General features: G+C 40.2%; 1 protein-coding gene across 1 annotated transcript in view; it reads right to left on the reverse strand.

Moving 5' to 3' along the window:
• The window catches only part of IQCM (IQ motif containing M), a 235,414-nt gene extending 211,966 nt beyond the window's left edge, over positions 1 to 23,448 (reverse strand). The window contains exons 1-3 of the mRNA XM_036034456.1: positions 23,391 to 23,448; positions 22,434 to 22,516; positions 20,381 to 20,648 (exon numbers count right to left, since the gene is read on the reverse strand). Of these exons, the coding sequence (XP_035890349.1) occupies positions 20,381 to 20,648; positions 22,434 to 22,516; positions 23,391 to 23,448 (409 nt within the window). The remainder of the gene's footprint in view (positions 1 to 20,380; positions 20,649 to 22,433; positions 22,517 to 23,390) is intronic.
• Between the last annotated feature and the right edge of the window lie 2,688 nt (positions 23,449 to 26,136).

Below are 26,136 nucleotides of genomic sequence, written 5' to 3' on the forward strand. Positions count from 1 at the left end.
TCAGATAGCATCTCGTTCAGCTCCTGGAGTACACACTCCCTGTGGTGGTTCTGACAGATTAGAGCGGGGTTGGCAAACCACCAGGGCCAGGGCCGAAGTCAGCCCATCCTTCACCCGTTTTCTGTAAGTAAAACTTCACTGGAACACGGCCATGTCCACATGTTTATCTATCGTCTCTGGCTGCTTTCCCCCGCTACAAAAGCAGAGAGAGATGCGACAGAGACCGTATAGCCCACAAAGCCACAGTTATTTACTATCTAATTCTTTACAGAGAATGTTTGCCAACCCTCAGATTGGGATTAACTTCAAAGTACCCAAAAAGGAAGAGTTCTGAAGATGCATCAATCCGACCAAGCATCTGAGGTGGACAGTAAGAAAAAGGTGGAAGTGACCAACCTGCTAGGTACGCCATCCAAGTGGCAGAACGGGCCCAGGGGAGGAATCCCTTAGCAGGGTACAACTCTCAGCGTAAGGCGCACTGTGGCGTCATGGAGCATAAAACCAGAACTGACACACTGATGAAAACCAAACAGAAAGCAAAAGACACAGAGTACCACAGTTTGTTTGTTTTTTTAAACTGGTATTTCTTGTAACACTTCAATCAGTGGATAGAAATATCTCTCTCCATCTTAACACATCTTTAGTTGGCATGCTTGCTATCTATTTCAGTACTCACCACAAAATTTAACATTGAGGCTAAAGAGATGTTTAAGCTATCAATGGACAAAAATGAACATGAAGAATGAATAGCAGAGATTCTAATTCTATATATATATATATATATATATATATATATATATATATATATCAGATGTAAATAATTCTAGTATTGGCATCCTCTACAAAGTATCACAATACTTTTTTGACTATGACAGAGGGTTCATTTAAATATGCTGCTAAAGATAATTGTTGGAATATGGGGAGTTGAGAGGGTCAAGTCCCCAATAATGTCTCTTTTTCTGAACTTTCATTGTACTTAAGTCAATACTGAAGACTGTAGCATCTAGTTGTTCTCCAATATTAGTTCTGACTCTCCCAATGAGGGAGGACAGGAATGAACAAAGATGCCCATATGTTTTTGTATGCCTCATGTCAATTAGCCTGGACATATGATAATATACTCAATAAAAATTATTGATTGATTCCTGAGAAGTTATCTGCAAAATGTGGTGTTACATGTCAAATCTGACTTTCTCATTGCTTTTTATTTATAAAATTGAACACTCATTTGGAAAATGTTTTAAGATGAAGCAGAAAGGACACAGGACTAGGAGTTTATAAAGTCGGTTCTGGGCACAGCTGGTTTGACACCAGCCTTATCGCCTTAAGCAAGTCACTGACTCTGCTTTGCTTCTCTTTCAGTAAAATAATGGGTTAGAGCAGCTGACACCTAATATCCTACTTAGTTCTAAAAGCCTATGTGACCAAACACATTAAAGGATATAGAAAAGTTTTTAAGTCTATGTTATACAACTCGGGCCTTGCTGAGTGGCAGCTGGAGGGCCAAATCCAGGGGCAAACGAAGATCGGGGGCAGGGGCACACACGTTCAAAAAATGTTAAATCAGCCCTGGCTGGCGTAGCTCAGTGGATTGAGTGCGGGCTGTGAACCAAAGTGTCACAGGTTCAATTCCCAGTCAGGGTACATGTCTGAGTTGCAGGCCATGACCCCTAGCAACCGCACATTGATGTTTCTCTCTCTCTCTCTCTCTCCCTCCTTCCCTCTCTAAAAAAATAAATAAATAAAATCTTAAAAAAAAACTTTAAAAAAAAAGAAATGTTGAATCAGAGTGGGTCTGAATGCATGTGCTTTCTCTAGGTTCCCATAGACTCCATTCTTCCCACCGACCATACCAGCTACTTCAGTTACCTACTGATCTGAGGAAGTCATTTCCGTTTCTAGCTCATGATTTAAGGGAATTACAATTCTGTGGTTATGCCAATACCCAGACTGATTATTCTGAAGTACTGATATGACCAGACAGAACTTTAGAATACATAATGAGAAGGTACTAAGCTTCTACCAATATTCTGGAATTCTTTTTCTTTCAGAATGCAATGTAGTACAATGACAAAAACACTGAATTTTAGATTTAAAAATAAACAAAACTTGGGTTAGGATCTTCTTTTCACCATTAATAAGACCTCTGGCCTTGGGTGGCATTCACCCAGGCTCGCTGAACCTCTGCCTTCTTATTCATGAAGTGGAGGTGCAGTGGTTAGACTAAACCGTGCCTGATGTACATATTATCTCTACAACTCTGCAGTTCTATGATAACACACAGTTTCGCTGTTTTGAGCCTATTTCCTAGAACTCTGAAAGCTGCAGATCCTTAGAAATAAACAGATTTATCTACGCTAAATGGAGGAAGAGATGTAGGAACACGCTAGACCAATAGAATCAAAACATGGCAATAGATGAGGAAAAGGAGTGCTCATTTCCTGAAATGGACGAAGCACTAAATAGAATAATGGAAAAGCCCTCACTAAAACAGACCCAGCACGGCCTGAGAATTCTTCAGCAGTGACGCAAGACAGTCCAATGGTAATAACATTAGACCATGAGTTTAAAACAGTGTGTCGTGGTGCCTGTTGTGCCATTTATTTTTGCTTTTAGTTTCTTGTTTCAACACAGTGAGCCCCAAACTCTTCATGTGCTGAGAAGAAAGAATAATAATGCTTAGAAACTACAAATATGAGTGCACAGAGTTTATGCATATTACACCTATGGATACACAGACATTTATGGTTTGTTAGACAATTGTCATGAGTCCCTTATAGTGTTGAGAGTGGCAATCCACCATGGGTCCTGAGCACTCCTGAAAATTGTATTGGGTGTCAAGGATGCCGGGCCCTGCCAGCTCTTTGCTCTTCACCCAGTCTGTTTCTCAGGGTTGTATTCCCAGTGAACAACCTTGAGGAACAAGTTAATGCCCTTCCTGGGACAAAGAACACGCTTACTCTAAAAGCCATAGATTCCCCAAGGTCACATCTCTTAGCAATAACACCAACCCACCAGAAGCACCGCATCCACCAGACCCTCTCCGTATGGCCCCATGGGACTTGGGGGCAAGAGGAACTGACAGGGACACAAAGCTCAGCCTGCATGCTGTACTGAGAATAACAAAGTCCTTGTCCTGATTCCACGCCTTCTACCTGCACCCAGAGAACGTGGCAGTCTAACTTTTTAGCTTGCAAATGGTGGGGGGGGGGCGGGCGGGGGGCAGGAATTCCAGTCCCTTCACAGACCCTGTGAAGATACTTAGTAAATGTATGATTATTGCATGGATGCTAATTAGGGTATCTCATATATATTTCATTACCTATTGTTAGTAGACATCTAAGGTAAGGTCATTACCTGTGCTTAGTAGAATAGAGTCCTTTGTTTTAACCTAGAACCAAGAAAAGAATCTGTGGCATGTTTGTGATCTTCCTCTTCCTGTGTCTCACAAATTGTCATCTGCTAAGCAATTCGCCTCACTTCCATCAACATCCCCTCCTGCCAACCACTCAGCACGACCAGTGACAGATGCCAGCACCTCTCCCCCTACCTCCTTTCCTCACACCGTCAGAACTTCTCCCACATTAAAGCTAAGATCTTATGGCCTCACTACTAAGGTTCTGATACTGAGCTAATCCTAGATCTGCCACACTAATTGAAAGCATGTATAAAGGACCCACGGACAAAGACAACAGTGGGGGGAATTGAATGGGGGAGGTGGGTAGGGCAGGGGAGAGTACTGGGGGAAAATAGCGACAACTTTAATTGAATAACAATAAAAAAAAGAAAATAGATAAAAGCAAGTTATTATGTCATGTAGCACCAAAACCCAAAATAATTGTTTCTAGAAACTTTACCAACGATACTACCAGGCCTTAACTGCATTTGAAATGTTACAGAAAACAGAGCTGAAAAGACTGTAAAATTGCTTAGGATCATAGACAGAAACTTGGGAGATTTAAGTGCCACCTTCACTATATTCGTCAGAATGTAAATATAATTGCAGGTGCTTAGGAAAAAAAAGTAAGCGCACCAATAAAAATCTTACATGCTAAACACCGGGAAAACAATAACACTTCTATTATAAGCCATTATATGTGATAATTGCCTTTTGAGAAATAAGGATAGGGATATTATCACTAACAGAAAGACTTTAAAGAAATGCAAATTCCTGATGAGGATCATTTCCCAGTGAGGTAAACAGCTATTTGTAAATGATTATTTCTTTCTTTGTGTTCTCACCAGCTCTTAGCTTTCCTCACATTTCATACCACTATTTGTCTCAGGGAAAAGTTCTCAAACACCTTGACACACTTTCTCTCACCTTGCATTGGGAGAGAGTTTTCCCTTGCCTGAAATAAAACTATGCCTACGTGAAGGACAGCGGATGCTCTCCAAACCAGGATATGCTGTTTGTCCTCACACGGGTTTGGCACGTCTTCTGTTGTTTATCTCCATGGACCTGCCAACGATCTTCACCACCGGGCAGAACAGGAATCTGACTCGTCTGGAGCCAATCACAAAGCTCGGGGCTGCAAAGCTGACCAGTTTTGTGACTCGTGGCAGAAGCGGAGACCAAGGTGAACAGGGGGCAGACACCAGCCCCACTCCTAAGTAAGACACTTCTGCTGAGAACCCTGTTTCCCAGTGTATTTGATGCCAACGACACAGCAGTTGATTAAGTAGTTAGGTTTTTATTAACTCTTTAAAAAACACATGATACACAAAACTCTAAAACCAGAGGACACACTAGGGCACCAATGTAGTTGGAACATATTTACATAAAATGAGAACATTGGTTTTTAGATAACCACCAGGTAAATGTATCAAACTAACCTTTGGATTCCCTACCAAGTGTAATACTTGAATATGATCCGCTGACCAAAGGGAAGCAAAGGAAGGGAGAGGGCACACTCAGCCCACTCATATTTCCCAGCAAATTTTCTTCTTGCAAACGCACTTCATAGCTGCTTTGCACTGATGGACAACCATCAGCTTCCTACAGTAGCGTACACATTCTCACGAGTCTCCCCATGCGTCATTAATAACGCGCCGAGTACTTTATAGTTTGCATTATGTTTTCACACAGAAATCTCACTTGGTCCTCCAGCAATAAAGTCAGCATGTATTTTCATCGTCACCGTTTAAACAGAACAGGAAACTGAGGATCAATATGTGACAGAATTTGGCCAGGATCCTGCAGCAAGGGAACTAGACCTTAAATTTTTACCTTGGTGTCTAAACCTCCGATTCTCCTTCCAGCAGGTGCAGCGAGTTTATTGAGTGACACGGCTATTAGACTCCCATTACCGTGCAGGCACAGACCCTGGTTCTGGGCTACGTTCGCGCATGTTCTCACAACCCCGAGGTCTTCCTGTTTCCTGCCCTCTGCAGCCACAGAAGCTGCTCCTTTAAACAGTGCAAGTATTTCCTCATGGTCAGGAACCAGTCTATGGAGATGTGAAATTCACTCCAGTTTCAAGGAAAAAGAAAAAGAAAAAACAAAACAAACCATGAAGGACAACTACAAAAGGAATGAAACCTCTAGCTATCGTGCAAATCAACACCTGAAAAACATTCCTTTTTCAAGGGGAGGAATGCCCCGAATCTGTAGATCTGGACAATTAAAATCTGTGCAAGACATAAATGATGAGAAAATTCACACACTCATTTGATGTAACTGCTGATGCCGCAAAATGTTTTCTAAACATAATTATGCCTATAACTAAATAAAATCAGCTTCGAAAGGCAGATTTGAGCAAATTGGGGTTCCGGCTATTGTGATTTTTCTTTTTCTTTCAACAAGGCAAAAGCCTATGCACAAGTTAAAAATCAGGCTTCATAAAAAAATATCAGGCTTCATGTTAAAGCTTGGCAAAGAAATGCCTTGGGTAGTATAAACCCAAGGTCTGGTCATTTTAGCATTGCGCCCTAGAATTGTAAACACATAGTGTTATTGCTAAGTCCAAACAATTCACATAACCACTTTATTTAAGAAACTGTGCAGGAACACCGAAAACATCTTTATGGGCCATTTGGAGCAATTCATTATTGTGGGCCCAGCAAAGTAATCACGTCTTCAACTCTTTTACAGAAACTGCTGATTCTTTCCCATAGTCTTGCTGCTCCTCCCATGCAAGGAAACAATTGTACTCCCATTAATGAATGTGGCATTATCAGAAAGGATTTTCTGGGTAGATGGAAGAATGGTCACCAGTTTGACAATAAAAAGACCGGGAAAAAGCAACTGCCCAAGCTCATTGCAAATTCTAATCTCTAAAATATCTGTGTAACACTAGCCAAAAATATATTCGTTTCCTGGGATTTCTTGATCTCTTCAATCCATAGCACAATAGCCAGATGCCATTTCTTTTCTGTTGAAATTTCTAAGATGCATCTAAAATTGTGGCTCTGGGCAGGCAGCAGTGTGCAAGCAGTAGCAATAATCAAATATTTCAGGATTGATCTGCACCAGCAATCTGAGCTGAATGACCTGGCTGTCACCACTCCCTGGCATGCTCTGTCTTCATCCACAGGGCACCGCTCTGAGGACCTACTGAAAACGACACTGCCCCTGGGAACAGCTTTGGAAGAACCAGGAAAGCACTCATTTGCTGCAGGACACCAATGGCACTGGCAGCATTCTCATTATTACCTACGAAGACGGTTGTGTGCTTTAAATAACACCTTTTTTCCTGAAAGATCACAGTTCTTCATGAAAATAGAATCGCCTTCACAAGCAGGGAGGATTAGATCAGTTTTATGTGGCAACCGCAGACACAGAGAAGAAAAGTGACTTGTTCAAGGTATACAATAATTTAGGAAAAGATTTCGCAGCACTGCCACACTCCCAGAGCATTTGAAACACCCTGAGTTCTCTGAGAGCCCTGAATCACTCCCAGTGCCACTGGGGGAAAAGGAGGGAGCACAGTGATGAGGGGAAAGAGTGCCAGCCTTAGCTTCAGGAAGGCCTCACATCCTGGTTCCGCCAGTACTCTCCATGACAGCAGCTTGGATACGTCTCTCTGAGCTGAGTTTTCTTATCTGTAGAACGCAGCTAATAATAGGAGTATCCTGCAGGACTTTGCAAAAATGCATGGCTTTACATAATGCATGGCTTTCTATAAGGCCTAATAAGTATTAGATGTTCAATATATGCTATTTTTTGCTCCTCTCTCCTATTCTCCATTAATTAGCTTTCAACAGAAGAACAGTAGAAGCATTTTCAGTATCTTTAAACCACAAATCAGGGTGCAGAAATATATAGAGATTTCCAAACTTTCACTGAGAAATGAAAGAGCAAAGGTCATTTATTTACAGAGCTACAACCAGGTATCCCAACTATTTTTGAATCCTACTTAAAGGTCACGCTTAGTGGCTTAGCATAGCCAGAAACCAAGAACTTGAGTAGAAACTACCAACCACTGAATCCCATGGGAAGTACTTACAAGTTAAGAGTCCACTAAACTTGTAATGGTCACACATTACACGTATTCATGAATGTCTCTACTACATGACACGTGTTTTTTGATCCAACCTAAGTATAGTCAGAGTACTCACTGAACTTCTAGAATAACTAAATAAAAAATTAAAATATCCCTAAAGAAATGTTTTGATTCATTAAGTGCACTGGGAACAAAACCAGACCGATCTGGCAGTGGCTTGTTTTCCTGGTTCTCGGGCTGCCGCAGAGCAGCACCAGCTCGGAGAGGGCTGATCCGTGTCACACACCGCACACTTGAGGCACTAACAGATCCTTGGCTCCACGTTCCCCAGGATTTGGAGGGAATGCCAAGACACACATGCTATGACAGAATCCTCTTGGAGGTGCCCACGCCAGCCCGAGAAATGAATAACCACCCTGGGCACTGAACGGCTCAGGCTACAGCTGTTGTACACCAGACGGTAATCACAATTGATCTCTTTATTCTGTACAGTAACTGTCACATATCACACACACACACACACACACAGACACGCATACACACTAGGTCTTCTTAAGGTACAACACATGGATCAGTACCTTATAACAGAAGTATCCCCTCAGTGGCACACGGAATAGTTTGAAAAACCACCAGGCTTGCTTAGATCTGGTTAATAACACACACACATACACACATACACAAACATATTTACACTCAGACCCTCTTAATCTCATTATTCAACTATTATTTGTAAAACACCTTTCAGGTTCCAAACGAACCCCTCATTCTGCTGTTTAGGCACGTACCGGAGCAAACAAGATAAGGTCCCTACCCACTAGCAGGGAATATAGATCAATGCTGGGAGATGCTCTTGGAGCTGCAAATAGTAGGGGGACCTAGAGCTCCTCTAAAGTGTCAGTAAGAACACAGTGTACTCGTCTTGGAAGACTGCTGAAGTCTTGGGAAGCTGCTGCCCAAGCTATCCTTACAGAGCCTCTGTAAGTAGAGAGCTATGAAGAGGTTTTTAATTTTTTAAATATTTGGCCTGAAAAATAACTTATCCTGGCATGTTCTGGTACAAATTAATTGACTAGGTCAGAATAAAAATAAGTGGCTTCATCAGAGAAAATAGGGATATGTTTATAAAGATACTTACAAAGTTTTGCTAAGGGTAGTGGTAACTAACAAAATAATCAGCTGATAACAGGATTATCTTCTACTGAACTTCTGCTGAAAGAAAAGATAGAATCATAGAAGCTAAGAAATGTTTTTCTTACACAAGCAAAAATATTTTTGCTTATATTTTCTACCTGATCTGCTTCCTTATGAAAAGATGACTTATTTGGGGTTGCCCGTCCAGCATGGCCCCCTCTCCCATATGACTCTCGTCTGTAGACTGCTGAGAGGATGGGTGGAAATGGCCATAATGGTTCCTTATTGCCAGTGAGGACTTCTGTCCTCACTGTGGCTTTGGGGTCACCTAACCCATCCTAGGCCCATCATATTCCTCTGCCAGAAATACAAACACTGAGAAAATGAGTTAGATATGTGAAGTCGAATGTCCGTGTTGACTTAGAGCTGGAGGTGACCATGTTGGTCTGTGTGTAAGATGAGGAGGAGGGACCCATCTGGAAGAACAGCAGTGTCCCCGTGACAAGTGGGCTGAGACCAAGTGGTCATCGAAAGACTGAGCGGGCAGCCTCCATTCCTGGTGGCTTTGCAGCTCTTATGAGATCCAGCTGTATTTTATGTTCCTACTGTTTGCATTCAGTGAGGTCTGAAACTCAGCATACATTCCCTTTACTTAAGCTAGCCGAGTGGGCTTTTGTCCTGTGCACCCCACAAATGTATAAAGACAGATACAGTTAATTAAAAATTGACTCAGAGTAATCTACTTTCATCACCTTCCCTCCATTCTGATAGTCAACTTTTATTCTGAATTCATTCAGAACTATTTATTGAGTATCTGCCTGGCTGAAGTACAGGTTGTAAAATCTAAAAGAAATGATTGTCTCCCCTGAAGGAGCCATTTGTGACCAAGTTCACACCCTGCTCCTCTTCGCTGTCAATCACTGCTACTTGATGAGCTCAAATTGAAGCTTTTTACTCTCTAAACGCCACCTTTACTTTGTCAGGTTATTCCCAATCCCCACTACCTTTGCCTATTACCGGGACTTATCAATAACTCATCAATACCACCACCTTTTCACTCCTGCCTGCACCTTCACATCTTAGCCAGCTTCAGTTCTGAAGTCAATCCCATGATCACCCTCTCTCATGACTCTCAAGTGCCTGTCTCTCCCCCATTCTGTCATCTTCATTTGAGAAAACACAAAACCCTAGTTGAATCTAAGTCTCCACGTATTCTGTGATATTTGCATGATTGATGTGACGAGGAAAACAAAGAAACAAAAAAAATGATTGGCTCTCATTTCATACTTCACAAACATGAACCCACGTGGACCCTAATGCTATCATTAATCACAGCGCAACTCCTTGGTCTATTCACTCCCCCCTCTCTATTTCATATTTGCTACTCCAAACCTCCAACCTCTCTCCCCACGGCTTACATTCAGCTGATACCCTTGCTTTCTATCTCACTAAGAAAACGAAAGCAAGCAAGAGACCGCCAAAGCTGCCCTACTGGCCGTGTCTGTATGCATATACTCTGTGTGCCCTCTCATCAGTGAAGGCGAAAATAGTCCACATTGTAATTTTAGGCCAACCCTGCTACTTGTACAACAGTTCTCATCCACTCTCGTCCTAAGGTCTTTGTTCCCCCACAATCCTCCCTTCTCTGCCCTTTATTAGTGATTTTTCCCTCACCTGTTGATCATTCTGATCAGAAACGCCATTTCCTCCATCTTCAAACAAACAAACAAAAGGAAACCACTCTCCCTGATCTTCAACAGGCACCCACTTTTTGTGCTCTCCTGTGTAACACCTCGAAGTAGTTCTTACGCTTGTCTAATTCCTCTCTTCCCATTCTCTTTTGAATTGACCACTCTACCAAAATAGCAGGTGTGGAGGTCCTACTGGCCTTCAGATTGCTAAGTGCAATGTCAATATTCAGTCCTAATTTGATCTATAAGCAGAATCTGACACACTTGATTGATCACTCTCTCATCCTTGAAATATGTTCTCCACTCAGTTTCCAGCTCATCTTTTGGGTTTTGTTTTGCTTTTCCTTCCTCACTTGCTGCTCCTTTCTCATAGTCATCTTTGCTAGTGTCTCCTCATTTCCCTGACCTTTAAATACTCCATGGCTTAGTTCTTGGACTTTTCTAACTCCTATGGCCATCTCAGACAGCCTGCAGGCATCACATACTCTCTATAGGCTGAGGTATCTCAAGGTTACATCTGAACTTAGTCTTCTGCCATGAACCACTAACCCAGATACCAACTAACTACTCAGTATCTCCACTGCGGTGTCTGACAGACACCTCAGACTTCCCATTACTACAGCTCAGCTCCTGGTCCTGAGTCCTATCTGCCCCTCCCATGCGTATCCCCATCTTGGTCAGTGGGGACTTCATCCTCAACAACTTGGGTCGAAAGGACTTAGGTTTTGAATTTGGTTTAAAAGTATAATATTCAACAGGATTTGCTGATGAATTGATCACCTTTGACTCCTCTCTTTTCTTCAATAACATTCAATAACCAGCTCATCAGCAAATCCTATTGGTGATTCTACCTTTAGAAAAACCCAAAACTTAAATACTAGCCATCACCCTAATTCAAGTCATCATCTCACTATGTCTACATTGAACAGTAACTTCTGATTTTCTGCCTCCAACTTTGCCTCTCCATCCATGAAAGGTATTCTGGGGACAAAAACCTCATAAAATTTGTGGTGCAACACTGAAGAAGAGTCTATAAAAGCATAAATACAAAATGAAATGTGAATGTGAATATTTAGAATTAGAGAAGATTGTCACCACAAATAACAAATTCTAAAAAAAACCTGACAAAAAAATCATATTACATAATCTATAGAAGTGATAATGTTTTCATTAAGTAACTACCAGAAACACTTCTATAATACATTTTTCTATGTATTTGGCTATATACTCTTTGGCTACCTCTGCATGCAACAAAAATTTCACATTTTCCATAAAAAGACTTGAAAGATAATTCAATATTTCTCTTATAATGGTTAGTCAATATTTTTAATATTCATAGTTGAGATGCATAAAACACATGTCACCTCTTTTACCCTGTAAGCCCCGGGGAAACACTGAGGAATTTTAGGGGGGAAAAGACTGTAGGATTCACATTTTACAAAAGTCACTCTGGCATAACTTTATTTAAAGACTAAGTCAGGTTAAGGCCCGAGGAAAGGGACAAGTTAGGAGAGCACATTAATAATGTAGTCTCAAAATGACTACCGAATTTCCCTCATTGAAAATGAGGTTACTGTCTTAACAACATTCTATAGCTTATGTTAGTCAATTTTTAAAAAACTCCATTTTAAAAAAGTAAAAAGAGAAGCCAATTAACTTAGTCTCACTTATCTCTTTTATATAAACATACCAATCTCAGAAATGTATTGTCTCGGAATGACAGCTAAGATCTTAATAAGATCTGTAGCCTTAAATTTTTCGAATGATGTTTACTTGATTTACCAATTAGCATATCATGATCATTATCTGTGCTTGAAAAAAGGTTAAATTAATACGAATGCTAGTGGTTGGGGCCAACCAACTTCCACACGGTAGGAGAAAAATAATCACGGGCCCTTGGCTACGTGTAAATCACTGAGAGGAAGAAACGTTCCAGGGCTTGCACATTTGCTAATGTCCTGGGCTGTCTTGCGTTACTAGGAGGAAATTACATGCCACTCAGTAAAAGACTGAGTTACCTTCATGCCCAGTTTATGGCTGTTCCTTTTCCAAATCCTCCAAAAGGTATGTAAACCTCAGACTACAGGCAAGCCCTGCAAGCAGTTTATAACGCCTACTCTTAGTGGCCTCTGATAGGAATTTGTATCACTTGGGCATTCACATATTTATCCTTCCTCTTACTTCGGGATACAAGAGAAATGGGGGGAAGGGACAGATAGAAAGGTTCATGGCTCTGGTTCGTGAGCATGAAAGGCCTGCCTTACCCCACCCCTTTCCTCACACTGATGGAAAGAGTCGGGCCGGGCTTAGTCCCTCTGGAGGGTCTCCAGGATGCCAGCCACCAAGAAACAAGCGAGTCAGTCTCCTCTGCAGGACGAGGTTTAGTGACATGGCGGTGCTGCGCTGTGCAGAGAGCAGGCTAGGGGCACCGCTGCTAGTGAGTTCCACCTGCCACAGACAGAATGAGTTTAATGCTGGAAGAGGATTAACAAGCCACATGGCTACTTTTCCAGAGCAATATGCTCTCATCAGCTTTCTCTGTAACAAAACGAACATTTTAACCTCATTTGCACAATTCCTGTGTCTTATTTCTCAATTCAATCAGTTCCAAATTCAGAAGGAAAAAGGCAGTTATTTATTATAAACCTGGTCCCCCAGGAGAGAGACACCCAGAGAGAAGAGAGGGAGGTGGAAAGAGAAAGAGAGCAAGAGAGAGAGAGAGGGAATTTCTATTAAACTTCAAGTTCCATGAGGGCAAGGACCATGGTAAGTAGCATCCAGTTCAAGCTGGAGCTTACTACAGCTGCTGAATAAATATATGAATGAGGAAATGGAAGTTAAACAATTACCCTATGGATGACGCTTTTGCACTCATTACACAAGGAAAAATATTTTCTGCATGACGTCTACAACTGAAACTTACTTTTGGAAGTACACTTTATTAGTTTTCTATGCCCGTCAACAAATTGCCAAAACCTTGGTGGCTTCAAATATCAGAAATGTGTCCTCTTACAGTTTTGGAGATCAAAAGTCCATAATCAAGGTGTCAAAATGACACGCTGAGCAAAATGTCTTCTACAGTGTTCCCATCAGACTACCAGAGAAAACCAATAGAAAGCCAACTTATTTTAAAGACATAGAAGAAACTAATGAGTAACACAGCTGGTATTTTTATCTAGGGAGTTGAACTCCTGTGTTTTGAGCCTATAAACCATCCTGCCTTCTCAAAAGCGGGTATTTCACAGATTCACCTAAACTGGAACGTGCAGGTAAAGTTTTTGTTCAGCAAAGCTTGCATCTGAGGTATAAACAGTCTCCTCAGGACTTGATTTCTTTGCATCATTTAGTTCACACTTAAGTGTTGACTTTATTCCAAAATTCCAGGTTGTGTTCTGTGGTGCCTCCTAGCTCACATCATCGTTGCTGGTGGAAGCCCTATCCCTCCACCCCATTGCTGTGGCCAGGAGAACAAGCTCTCCCCTTCGGCTATGCCTGAGTCACATGCTCCCACCCTGGAGCTGGGGGTTGGGGTGACAGCCCTCCCCACACTGCACACATTTTAAGTGGGAGGAGTGTTTCTCCCAAACCAAACCAGGGGACTATTCCCGGAGGTAAAGCTAAAGGATACCAAGAAGCCAAAAACAGCAAATGTCTGCTGAAGAAGCTTTTCACTACCCATGGAAAACCACTTCTAGGAAGCAAAGGCACTTATTTTATTTTCTTGGAGAAGGTGACATCATTGCCTCATACATAAACTTATGTACAAATGACCTAGAGGACCCCAGCCCACTGTAAACTCTTCCATTAGCCTCTTAACTTCTCTGCCTGTGTTCCTTGTCAAATGCAAAACACAGTGAATGTACCCAATCAGAAAAGCTCTGCAAGTTTGGACAAACCTCTGTCTAATCCTAAAATTTCTGTTATTCCCTAAAGTTGTTATCTGGGCTAATAACAGAGTTAGTAGAAAGGAGATGGTTAAAAGAATGCCTTTCAATTTTCTCTAAATCCTTTATAATATTTTAATGATTTTCATTAAAATACACACATTTATTAAAAGTCAATGACCGTGGGGGCCACTTCAGTGGAGTAAGCCATGTTACTACAGAAGCAATGAGACGCCTCTCCTTGTGTCCCCATCTTGCATCCTTCTGTTTCAGAGCTCACCAGGTCGGTAGAGACCGAGAAAAAACATAGGGAAGCAACGACTCTGTTCAAGACATATGTCACTCAGATATATAATTCTGTTCATTTGCTAATTTTTAAAATTCTTTCAGGTTTTTTTCTGTAAGAGCATAGGCAAGCAAACGATAATTGCTGACAAGAAATAGAAACAACAATCTCTGCCAGGAAGAAACTAAGAGAAGCAGAGAGGCGGCTGCAAAATTCTCTGTGTGACGATCTCCGAAGACATTATCCCAAATTTGTTCCCTTCTTTATAAGTTCTTCAGTTAGAGCCTGTTTTCATACATGGAGGAAGGTTCATAGGTTTCAAGTTCTAAAGCTTCAAAAATCAAATTACTTTGTAATACCAAATTCAATATAATTTTCCATTTTATTTTTTAAAAATCCTCTAGTTTCCATGTCTCTTATAAATTGTTAGGAAACCTGGTCCTAAATTAATCCAAATAATTTTGTGGGCATGAGTAAAATATACTTTTAATATTTGTTAATAGTTTATGTACACTGAAACTCATTAAAATATAAAATAGAAGATTTTGTAAACATTGTTGATCAAAAAACTGCTTGGCAACTTGTCACCCCTGTGAGAAAAAATAAATAAACATAACAGGGTCATTTTTCCTATAGGTTTTTCTAGTGCTTTCTAGCCATGTAGTTATTCTAAAACATTATTAAAATTCATGATGCCTTCATTTCATATTTAAAGGAACAGATTTATTATTTGGAGACTGAAGAACATACATACATCTACTCCTTTCCCAACTGTTAAGAAACAATCCAATACTAACCCTGAATGCATTTGCTTGACATGAATATAATGAAATCTCACTGAGAATAATTAAAATCTGTTTTCAAATTTAAATAAATTGAAATAAGACCTGAGTACTTTTTTGTTTCCAAGCAAATGCATGAGTTGATGAGTACTATTTATCATATGGTACCTATAAACTAATACTTAATATATGTTACAAAAGCTGATTTTTACATGTGATTTCTAATCAAGATTCGTAAATGAATGGCAGCATGACAATAGAAACTGGTTAAGCAGTACTCATCGAGAAGATTATTTCATATCATATCTGATTCAGTTCCATTGAGTAAAATGGAACTAAATGGCTATGTATTATATGTAAGCCCCCCAAAAATATTTACTAAAGATATTTGATATTATAATTGTTACAGTGTATTTTTAAAGTTGATTTCTTTGGATCAAATTTAAGGAATGTCTGGCCTGTTCTCACATAAAATGTTCAACTTATGGAATCTGATGCACCTGAATCTGTCGGCGCATCAAGAGCAAAAGGTACGTACATGTACCGCACACACAGGACTCACTTTTCTTTCTAATCTCACAAACTTTAATCAAGTTCTGGAAGCCACTGATATCTTACATCATGCTTCCATTCACAGTGAGGTGAATATTAAGAATATGTTTAAAAATCAATTCAAGTTACAGGCTTAATATAGGCTTTTTGAGATACGAGCTTTGAGAAATAAGTTTGCCATTTTAATTTTTTAATTTTCACATATAAACTCTAAGATCAGCACTTCACGGCTGTCTGGTGGGACACAGGCAAAGGCCCCTAGTAACGTGTCTCTGACCTCAACAGAGCCTGCAGTAGGATGTGCGGGATGACCACTGTCCTCCCTGTGCCCTTCCTAAAACCTTCACTCCTTTCTTACATCCCCATTCCCAACATCCTTGGGCTCAAGACAGCAATCTGCTGAAGAGAACGGTCCCCCGAAGGAAACTATCATTAGAAGGGGCCTGTCACCTTCTCTAAGACACCCTCAGAACTAGACTTCTCACTCTCTCTGCTGTTCATCTCAATCTCCATAGACCCTTAACCTTTCACCCTTTCTTTTTTAAATTTATTTTTATATTGAATTTATTGGAGTGGCATTTATTCACAAAACCATACAGGTTTCAAGTGTACAACTCAAATAAAAAACATTGTCTTCACACTGCATCATGCACCCATTACCCCGAGCAAAGTTTCTTTCTGTCCATGTTTCCTCCCCTTTGCCTACCTCCACCTACCTACCCTCCACCCCCTTTTCCTTCTGGCTATCACCACACTGTTGTCTGTGTCTATGTGTTATATGTATATATAATTTTTTGCTTAATCCTCTCACCTTCTTTCATCCTTTCTTGAATCACCTGCCCAAACTCTTCACTGTGTCCTGGAACACCTCAAATCTTTCCTCAGCTAAATTGATATTCGAGCTCTGTTCTCTATGTGATTCCTGTCTTCTTGTTCTAACAATCTTATTTTCATAAGGATACAGCTTTTTTTGGCAGCTTTCTCAAGAAGTAACTGTTCCTTTTCTTCAACCCTTCCCATACTCTATAGCTAAAGATAAAATCAGTTTCTTCCTTGAGCTTTATTGACATTTCCCAACCACTTCTCTCTCCTCCTAAAAAAGGGGGACTTCATTTTCATAGCAAACTGTCTCTTCATAGTCCATGTGCTTTCACACTTGCCCTGATCACGGTTATTTCACTTTTCTCTTTGCTCCTTGAAACTCCAATACTTCCCATCCCATCATCAAGTGAAAACCTACTTCTAATTTCCCTGAAGCAATAGAAGCAATCCCATCCCTTAATTTACCCACCGGCCTGCGCCTGTGCCCATGCCCCTGCCTTCCTCCTGGGGCAGTGGATGAGCTTCCCTTGCTCCAGTCTGAGGTGGTCCTCCTCCTCAATCTGAGTATGGGGAACACATTTCATGCTCTCCTGATTTCCCTCCTAGCTGTTCTTTGTCTTCCTCCTTTGCTGGGTACTTCTCTTCTTGTCCTCTAAATGTTGGTAACTCCCAGGACTTAGTCTCTGGATATATTTTCCCTCCACCTACATTTACTTCCTAGATGATCTTATCTAAGCCTATAATTGTAAATAAAATCTACATTTGTGCTGCTTAGGGTAGCTGGCTGTACAATAGCCACTCACCAACTGTAGCTATTGAGCACCTGAAATGTGGTCATACCAATATCTAAAATACACACTGGATTTTGGAGACTTAGTATGAAAAAAATGTAAAATATCTCATTAAACTTTATACTGATGAAATGATAATATTTGGATTTATTAGGTCAAGCAAATCTATTATTAAAATTGATTTTACCTGTTTGTCTTTATTTTTTAATGTGGCCACTAGAAATTTTTTAATGACAACATTGGTGGCTCGTATTATATTTCTATTGACCAATGTTGATCATTAATAACCCCAACCTTTTCTATTAGCCCATGCTTATATAACAGACTGGCTATTGGACATTTTCATTTGTATGTGTACTAGGCATCTCAAACACAATGTGCCCAAATCTCAACTCAGGGATTCAGCCCATGCAAAACTATGTCTCTCTCTCTTCCCCATCTTGGAGAGTAACAATGCTTATCTTCCAGTTCATGAAATCTAAAGTTAAGAATCATCTTTTCCTTCACACTCCATACCCATTCTTTCTGCATGTACTGACAACCGGTCACCAAAAAATTTCAAAGAAAGTATTTTAAGGAAGTGAGCTTAGGGAACAGGAAGGAATTATGGGAAAATAAAGCCAGGAAGAAGGGAGACTAATGTAAGAATTTGGTGGTGAGGGTGGTTGATCCTCACTACAGGAAACTAGTTGCTTAAATGCTTGACACCTTCTAAGGAGCTTTATAGAATGTAAATGAGACCCTTCTGCCAGGTAGAGAAAGGAGGAAACTTTTCCCCCTCAGTTCTTATGCCCCCTTCCCTGAGGGGTTCATGGGTCAGGGCTAAGCCCATTCTGTGGGTGTCCAAGTCAGGAGCAGCCAGAGAAGCCCAGAGCTAGTGTTTATTACAGTATGGGAAACACCCTGTTGTAACTGTCCATTTACCTTCCTTCATCCAACCACACACTATGTCACAAATTACTATGTCAAACTGCAACTTCTTGAGGGCAAGTAGCTTATGTTTTATCTCTGCATAGCTGACATAATAAATAAATGTTGGTTGAATAAATGCATGAACCCCACAATGTCAGTATGGCCGTGACCCCCAAGATCAATCTTCACCTACCTGTCTCTCCTTAAGTGCTAGGTCTCCATTTCCAACCATGTAATCGTTATCTCCATATACATGTCTACTTAACAGGTCTAAAACTAAATTCATTATTCTCCCTGACCCTTTCTCCATCTGACCAACACTGGCTTCTCCCTCTGAATTCCTATCTCAATGTAATGACATAAATTTCCCAGGCTAGAAACTTCAACATTCTTCTTTAGGCATTCTTTAATTAGATGAATTGTGGAGAGCCAGGTTAAAAACCATAGACAGATTTCTTTTCTGTAGTATTTGTCAAAGCTTTCCATGTATTAACATTCGATACGAGTCTTCAAGAAGTGAATGTATTTTTTCAGATTCATCTAAGTGAAGAACCCTTCAGTCAAGGTGAACCACTCAGGACTGAAGACTGCACTTGGAGAATCACTACCGTAGCATCCGTCCGCCACACTTCATGCTTCGCTACTGCCCTAATTTAGGTCCCTGTCATCTCGTACATGGAGCACCACTTTCCTGAAAAGCCTCCCACTGATCTCTCTACCACATCCTCTCCAGCTTGATTTTTCTAACACACAGATTTGGTCATGCCTCATTCCATCCCCAACCCCAGCTTTAAAATCACCATTGGGCCCTGGCTGGCGTAGCTCAGTGGATTGAGTGCAGGCTGCAAACCAAAGCATCACAGGTTCAATTCCCAGTCAGGGCACATGCCTGGGTTGCAGGCCACAGCCCCCAGCAACCGCACATTGATGTTTCTCTATCTCTCTCTCTCTCTTTCTCCCTCCCTTCCCTCTCTAAAAAAATTAATAAAATCTTTTAAAAAACCACCATTGGGTTTCCATTATAGGTAAGTTCCAGTCCTAGACCCCTGTTATATTACCTAGACCCCTGTTATCTATTATAAGTTCTAGCTTCGCCCATCTTCTCAACTTCCTTTCTTTCACAGCTCTCCCTTCCCAAAACATCACTTCCTTTTGTCCTTTAGGGTTTTATTTCATGGTCACTGCTCCAAATGGCCTTTCCTGTTTCCATCCTCTAACAAACTTCTCCTTAAAACCCATTTCTACTGAGATCTCTTCCATTCTAGCACTCGGTTGGTTATGCCTCAGTGTTTCCATAGCACTTTGCACTGACCTCTGTTACAGCCGTTGTCACAGTGTCGGGCAAGAGACAACCTATGTGTGCATTCCCACCAATACTCTCTAGCTAAGCCTTTTAACCTTTGTTTCCCCAGCTCCCAGCACAGTGCCTGGCACAGAACAGGCACTGAATGAAAAAAAACATCAAATGAATGAATAATGAAATAAGCAATAACAAAGGGAAAAATGTAGATGAATTTTAAAAAGCTGTAACTAAAAATGTGTTTTAAGAGTGCATTTATTCCAGCCACTAGTCTCAGGAAAACAATGCCATTTTGTTTAAATAGACCTTCAGTTTCTATCTTTCCAAGTTCCTGATAGAGAATAAAACTTTACTACAATTTGTCTTAAAGGAGAACTCTGTAACTCCCAAAACTCCTCTTAGGGGTTTGGAGGACCACACTCACACACAGTTTGCCTACCCTGCCTACCCTACTCAACAACAGAATCCAAAGCCATATGCCTCTGACTGCGCTACTAACAGGGAGCTAACCGGTCTCGGAGGACTTGTAATAGAAGGAATATCGATCACCCCTCTGGAAGAGTAGTAGCCAGTTTTGTTCACCTAAGTTCCTCTTCCCCATTAGGGTGCTCTCTTCTCAATTTTGGGTTAGCAGCTCTTTCAATCAAGCCTCTGTATCTTTCACTGTTAAAACTTAAAGTTTGGATTTTTGCCTGAACAAGGAAATTCCATTAGAAAAGCGCACCAGAAGCAAACAGTTTCGCCTGTTGGTTTCCTGAATTCCTTTGCTCCCCCCAAAGCTTACCTTTTGCAATTAGATCTATAGATCCCATGAATTTCTCCTTTACATTAAAAATGTGTGGCTCCTTGAAAGAAGGTGGTTGCGGGGGCGCCTCAGAATGGTCGCCTTTGGAAACATCCCTGGGGAAACAAGTGTGTCTGTGTGCTGTCTGGCGTTCCTGGGCCACGTCAAGGGTTTCCTTTTTTTTTATCTCCAAAGGTAGGAATTTGCCAGATTTCGGTTTTTGGTGTTTATTTCTGAAAACATTTATAGAACTACCTTGAACTTTGTTCTGTGAATAAAACAAAAATAAATTTAGCTAAATTTAATTCCCATATTAATTATATAACAACAGTATATAATAAATTGTATTAATACAGTATTAAACTTGTATCCACCAAGTACATTTTGCCGAGTCCCTTTCTATAGAAGACATTTACTATAAAGCGTGTGACAGTATTCAAATAAAGCAGATGTTTTCCTATGTGGCTCTCAAAAGGCACTTCACGGCCATGAGGGTTATTATATTCTACTGTGAAAAATGTAAATTTAAAATAGCTATTTTTTCCTCAAATGTGATATTTCCAAATACAGCTTTGAAGTCTACTTTAAAATAGAAGTTTTCAGCTAGACATAGCATAATGTAATTACTTTTCAATCATCTTTGAAGAATTCTAAAATGTCCATAATATGCTAACACCCCCAAATACTCTTTTTCTGTTGAACCATAAATGACTGCTCACACATGGAGGTAGATTCTCAAGAAAAAAATATTAATAATTGGACATGTATTTCAGGTCATTTCAATCACTTAAATGTTTCTTATTTTTTACTACCTTGAGTAATATAAAATAATATAGTCCCAGGTCTCTGAGAAGCAGTTATCCAAACAATTATACTTATTCTAGTCTAATCATTCTCTGTCTCATAGATAGAGGTATAGCTCCCTCCTCTCCCTCTCCCCCCCAAAAAAGGTTTAGACAAATTCAAACTGTAGCCAATTCAAGATGCAATTAAGGAGGTATCATGTTTTGCAAGCAGCCAAAGATGAAATATTATTATGTTATTAAATTCTAAACATAGGTCAGGGTTCTAAGGCACCTCTATCTAACTCTGAAGACTGAAGTTTTCATCCCATGTACCTACTAATTAATCAATATAATTTAAAAGGGGTTTTTGGTTAGAGAAAAAAGTTAAGCCATGTCGACAATGCTGATTACAAGATTAAAACCATCTATGGCCAATATCCCAGTAGAGGAACATTCAAAAGCAACATATGTAAAACTTATAACCCCCTCCCTCCATAGTAAGCATTGAAAAATATTTAAAATCTTTATTTAAAATGCATTGTTTTAAAAAGTATTCAAAAGAGAATAGGATAGTGTAGGACAAAGTACATCATTCTAAGATCCCCTCCTTCCTCATCTGTCTCCCCAAAAGCCCATTTGCCACAATAGCTGCTGCTCCCCAAATTGCCCATCTCTTCTGTAGCTGTCCTCCAAAATTTCACTGTGCTGACTCTCCTTTCTCTTGGTTCCCCCGCGGTCCCTCCCATACCTTCTTCTCAGACCTTCCAGATCTATGCCATTCAGCAAGTATTTACTGGGCCAGGCCCAAGCTTGTTGCTGGAGATGCGATATTCTACAAATGCAGCCACTACTCACAAGGAGCATTCAGACTGGCAAACAGTTCTAACTCGATGTGGAGGAAGCTCAGGTAAGCGTGGCATGCTGGGGGCACAGAGGAAACACCATCTCACAGTGTATTTTCTAGAGATATTTACTTAAGATATTTAATCCAAATATTTCTGTTATAATTCATCAAAAAACAATATTAAAAATTGTGTGTGCAAATTAAGTATATATTTATAATCAAATAATCTGTATAGTTGAAAAATCTTAATTTTAAATGCAATCTGAAATCAATTCTTGTAGCTAGGAAGGATTTCATTTTTTTTCTCTGTTCTATTCAAAATCTGTTAGGGTTCACACAATCATTTGGAACAATCACTGTAGTACACAAAAATAGTTATTAGTTTCCTGAAAAATATAATGTTAGATAAATGAAGAGCACTAACATCATTTATTTTCTCATAATGTTGGGCGATGAGATTTTTGGCTTCCTGAAAAAAATCTTGCTTGGTAATCTCTAATACAGGACCTAAAAGAGAAAGAGAGAAACTTTTTTAAGGTTGTTAATATACTTTCTTAATCAAAATATGGTGAAACCATGATATTAAAATTTGAGGACAGTTATGAATCTTGGAGGACATTATTAAAAAGTGAATCTTATAAGTGGAACTTATATGTGAATACAAAGCAAGTTAATGTAATGCTCCTTTAATGTGATATTTTGCTTTAAAAAACATCAGCTTATCAGAGTTAGGTTATCCTACATTACTAAAATTCAGGGAAGTCAAAAAAAGCACACAAAATTGAAATCTCAAATAGTTCTAAACATTTTTTAAATGTTACTAAACACAAGACACAATGACATGATTTGGCCACAAAAAAATTATGAACAAGTCTGTTCCTGTTTCTATATTTCATGAAACATTCATATGGCTGTACATTTATTCAAAACTTTTTATCCTAAAACTTGTTGATTAAATTATAACTTCAAAATAAAACTTTTAAATAGGTTTATTAAATAGCAATAGCATTGAAATAAAAGTATACACACCTACAAATGAGTAATATTATAATAACTTATCTCATTTATATTTTCCTGATTTTTTATTTACTTTTTTCTCTAGAGCTATATATGGAATATTACAGCACACATATAGAATACATATTCTCATTTAGCCTTGTCTAAGACTTCCTACTTATATATTTCCTTTATTATTAGCTGACTGTGACATTTAAAAGTGTTTCTTGGCTTTCTCCTCTTAACCTGGACTCAGTAAAATTAAAACACAGCGGCTGGCATAAATAACGCTGTTTTTTTATGATTTGGTAATCTATACTAAAATTTTATTATGAAATCATAAGCATGTAATTCTGTAACATAACAGTATTGCACTCAAGCACACCATATGAAATGGTAGGTAAAATGTTCACATTGCTGTCTCTCTCGTGGGAGACATTCATGTACCCTCCCAACCACACTCAGCAGTGTTACTTGTGCCAGACCCTGTGTATTACCCATTTAAATCAGCTTTTCGGTCTGGCCGGTATGCTCCCCATTTCTATAACTCCAACTCCTTTAGTACTCCTAGGATCAAGATTTTTTTTCTATGTTCTTTTTATCCACTCCCATTTTAAGCAATTAAAAACTCCATCTTCAAGCAAATCAAAACCATAATGAGGTACTAAGCCCACCTGGTCTGCTATTACAAGATGCCACAGACTTACAAACAACAGAACTTTGTTTCTCACAGTTCTCACGTCTGGAAGTCTGAGATCAGGGAGCCAGCGTGGTCAGGAGAGGGCCCTCTTCTAGGCTGCAGACTTATAGCTGTACCTTTACATGGTGGAAGGACCTAGAAAGCTTTATGGGGCATCTTTCATAGGAGCACTAATCCCATCATGAGGGCTCCACTGTCATGACCTAATCACCCCTCAAAGACCCCACCTCATATTATCATTATCTTTGGGGGATTAGGATTTCAACACACATACTTGGGGAGGAGGGACACCGACATTCAGATCATAGTAGATACTACTATGTACCCACCAGAACAGCTAAAATTAAAAAGCCTGGTAACAGTCAATGTTGGAGAGGCTGTGGAGCTACTGGAATCATCATGTAGCATTGGTGAAAATGCAAAATAAGGCAAGCAGTTCGGAAAAGAGAGGGTCATTCCTTCACAAACTTCCCCCTTGCTTTTCGCCATGTAGACTCAGGGGTCCAGGCAGCTGTTACTTGGGGTCAATGACAGTCTGAGGAACAAGGCCTGGGGGAGACTGTAGCAAGAAAGGAGAGGAACAATTGGACTCCTAGTCCAACTCAAAAGTCCTTGGTTTGGGGAGGAAGCACCTACTAAAGGTGTCCCATCACTGGGCATCGGGACTGTCCCTCTGCAGTTATTCTGGAAAGAGCATCATCTCCCCTCCCTCTCTGTCATCTTCCTCCCACTCGTAGCTGCGGCAAGTGGCAACGTCATTACCAAACTCAACTCTCCCCGTCCTCCCACATTTGCCACGGTATCCCCCCACATTTAGGGCTGTCTACATATTCCTAAGGAAATGGCTTAGCGGATTTTTTCTCCTTTTCAACAAAAATAGTTGTCAAGATTTTGTGCGCATGCTTCTGAAGAAGTGTGCATATTCTTTGCAGAGAGTGAAACATAACGTTATGCATGAATCATAAAACAGTTCATATAAATTTTGCTGTTCAAAGCCATAAGAGGCACTGTCCTTACCTGGAAGAGACAGTGGTTCAGTAATTAAAATTGTCAGTTTCATCAAGTTTCAACCAAAATCTGAACCTACTTGGAGGGAGTTTCTAACCAGACCACTAACTTCCTGGAGAAAAGGCAGTGAGACCACAACTTGTCCTTGTTTACCTCCTCTTTTTGGACTATTCAATGTCTCTTATAATTACTTAGAATTACAAATTGCCATGTATCAGACACAGGATAGTCAATATACTTTATTAGTATATGACATGACTGTCACTGGGTTTTGGTGAAGATGTAACTTTATAAAAACCATCCCACCTTCATTCTAGACAAGACCTTAGAGATGACCTAGCCTTCTTTGACAGCAAAGCTCTCAGACAGAAAGGGCCCAAGAGCCTTCCAAAGTTGCACAGCCATGCGGGGCAACCGCAAAGATACTGACCTCCTGAATCACTGCCTGCTTTTTTCTGCACATCTGCTTCTTTTCACGATGCTATGCACTCCCTGCGAGTACTGGAGACTCCTCTGGCATTTGATTGGTTAACTGAATAAAATATTTGCATTTGACCCACCCACACTTTGCACTATGAACTCAATATATATGTCCCCCAAAATTCATATGTCGAAACCTAATGCTTAACGTGATGATATTGAGAGGTGGGGCCTTTGGGAGGTGATTATGTCTTGAGAGGTAGAGCTCTCAAGATTGAGATTAGTGCTCTAATCAAAGAGACCCCAGAGAGCTAGGTCATTCCTTCTACCAGGGAGAAGACATCCATTGATGATAAAGCAGATCCTCACCAGGTTTCAAATCGTTGATGTCATGACCTTGGACTTTCAAGTTTCCAGAATTGTGAGAAATAAATTTCTCTTGTTTATAAACCACCCAGATTATATTTTTTATAATAGCCTGAAGGGACTAAGACACTTTCATTTCAAGCCAGCAATCTCCTGCAAACTTGTGATTTAATGTGCTCACAGAGTTGTTCCCATTTTCCCCTCCATAGCTAAAACCAGCCTTTGACAGAGGAGTTCAGTTCCCAAGGTAGCCTTTTCTTTCTAGCCGGGCTCTTGTTGATCAGTGTTTCTGATTTTCCCCACCCCCAAAAGCCACTTGTTTCCTGTGAACTGTGGAGGAGCTGACATACACTCTGGTGACCCTAATGGCCTGCTTGGAGCTAGCAAGTAGATCCCAGCTCACCTAGGTACTGCCACAGTGAACCCACAGTCAGTTCCTGAGATTCTTAAACAGAACAAGGCCTTTAATTGCATTAAAGGGGCAAAAACAGGCAGCCACCAAAAGAGAGCCACCTCATGTGGATTCTGAACTCTGATCCACTGAAGGTGTGTTGACACCCTGACTCCAAGCCAGCCAGTCCTGAGCCCTCAATATCATTTAAGGTGCTGAAGCAGCTGATTCAACAAATAAACTTAA

The sequence above is a fragment of the Phyllostomus discolor genome, chromosome 8 (genome assembly GCF_004126475.2).
Source record: "Phyllostomus discolor isolate MPI-MPIP mPhyDis1 chromosome 8, mPhyDis1.pri.v3, whole genome shotgun sequence".
Lineage (NCBI taxonomy): Eukaryota > Metazoa > Chordata > Mammalia > Chiroptera > Phyllostomidae > Phyllostomus > Phyllostomus discolor.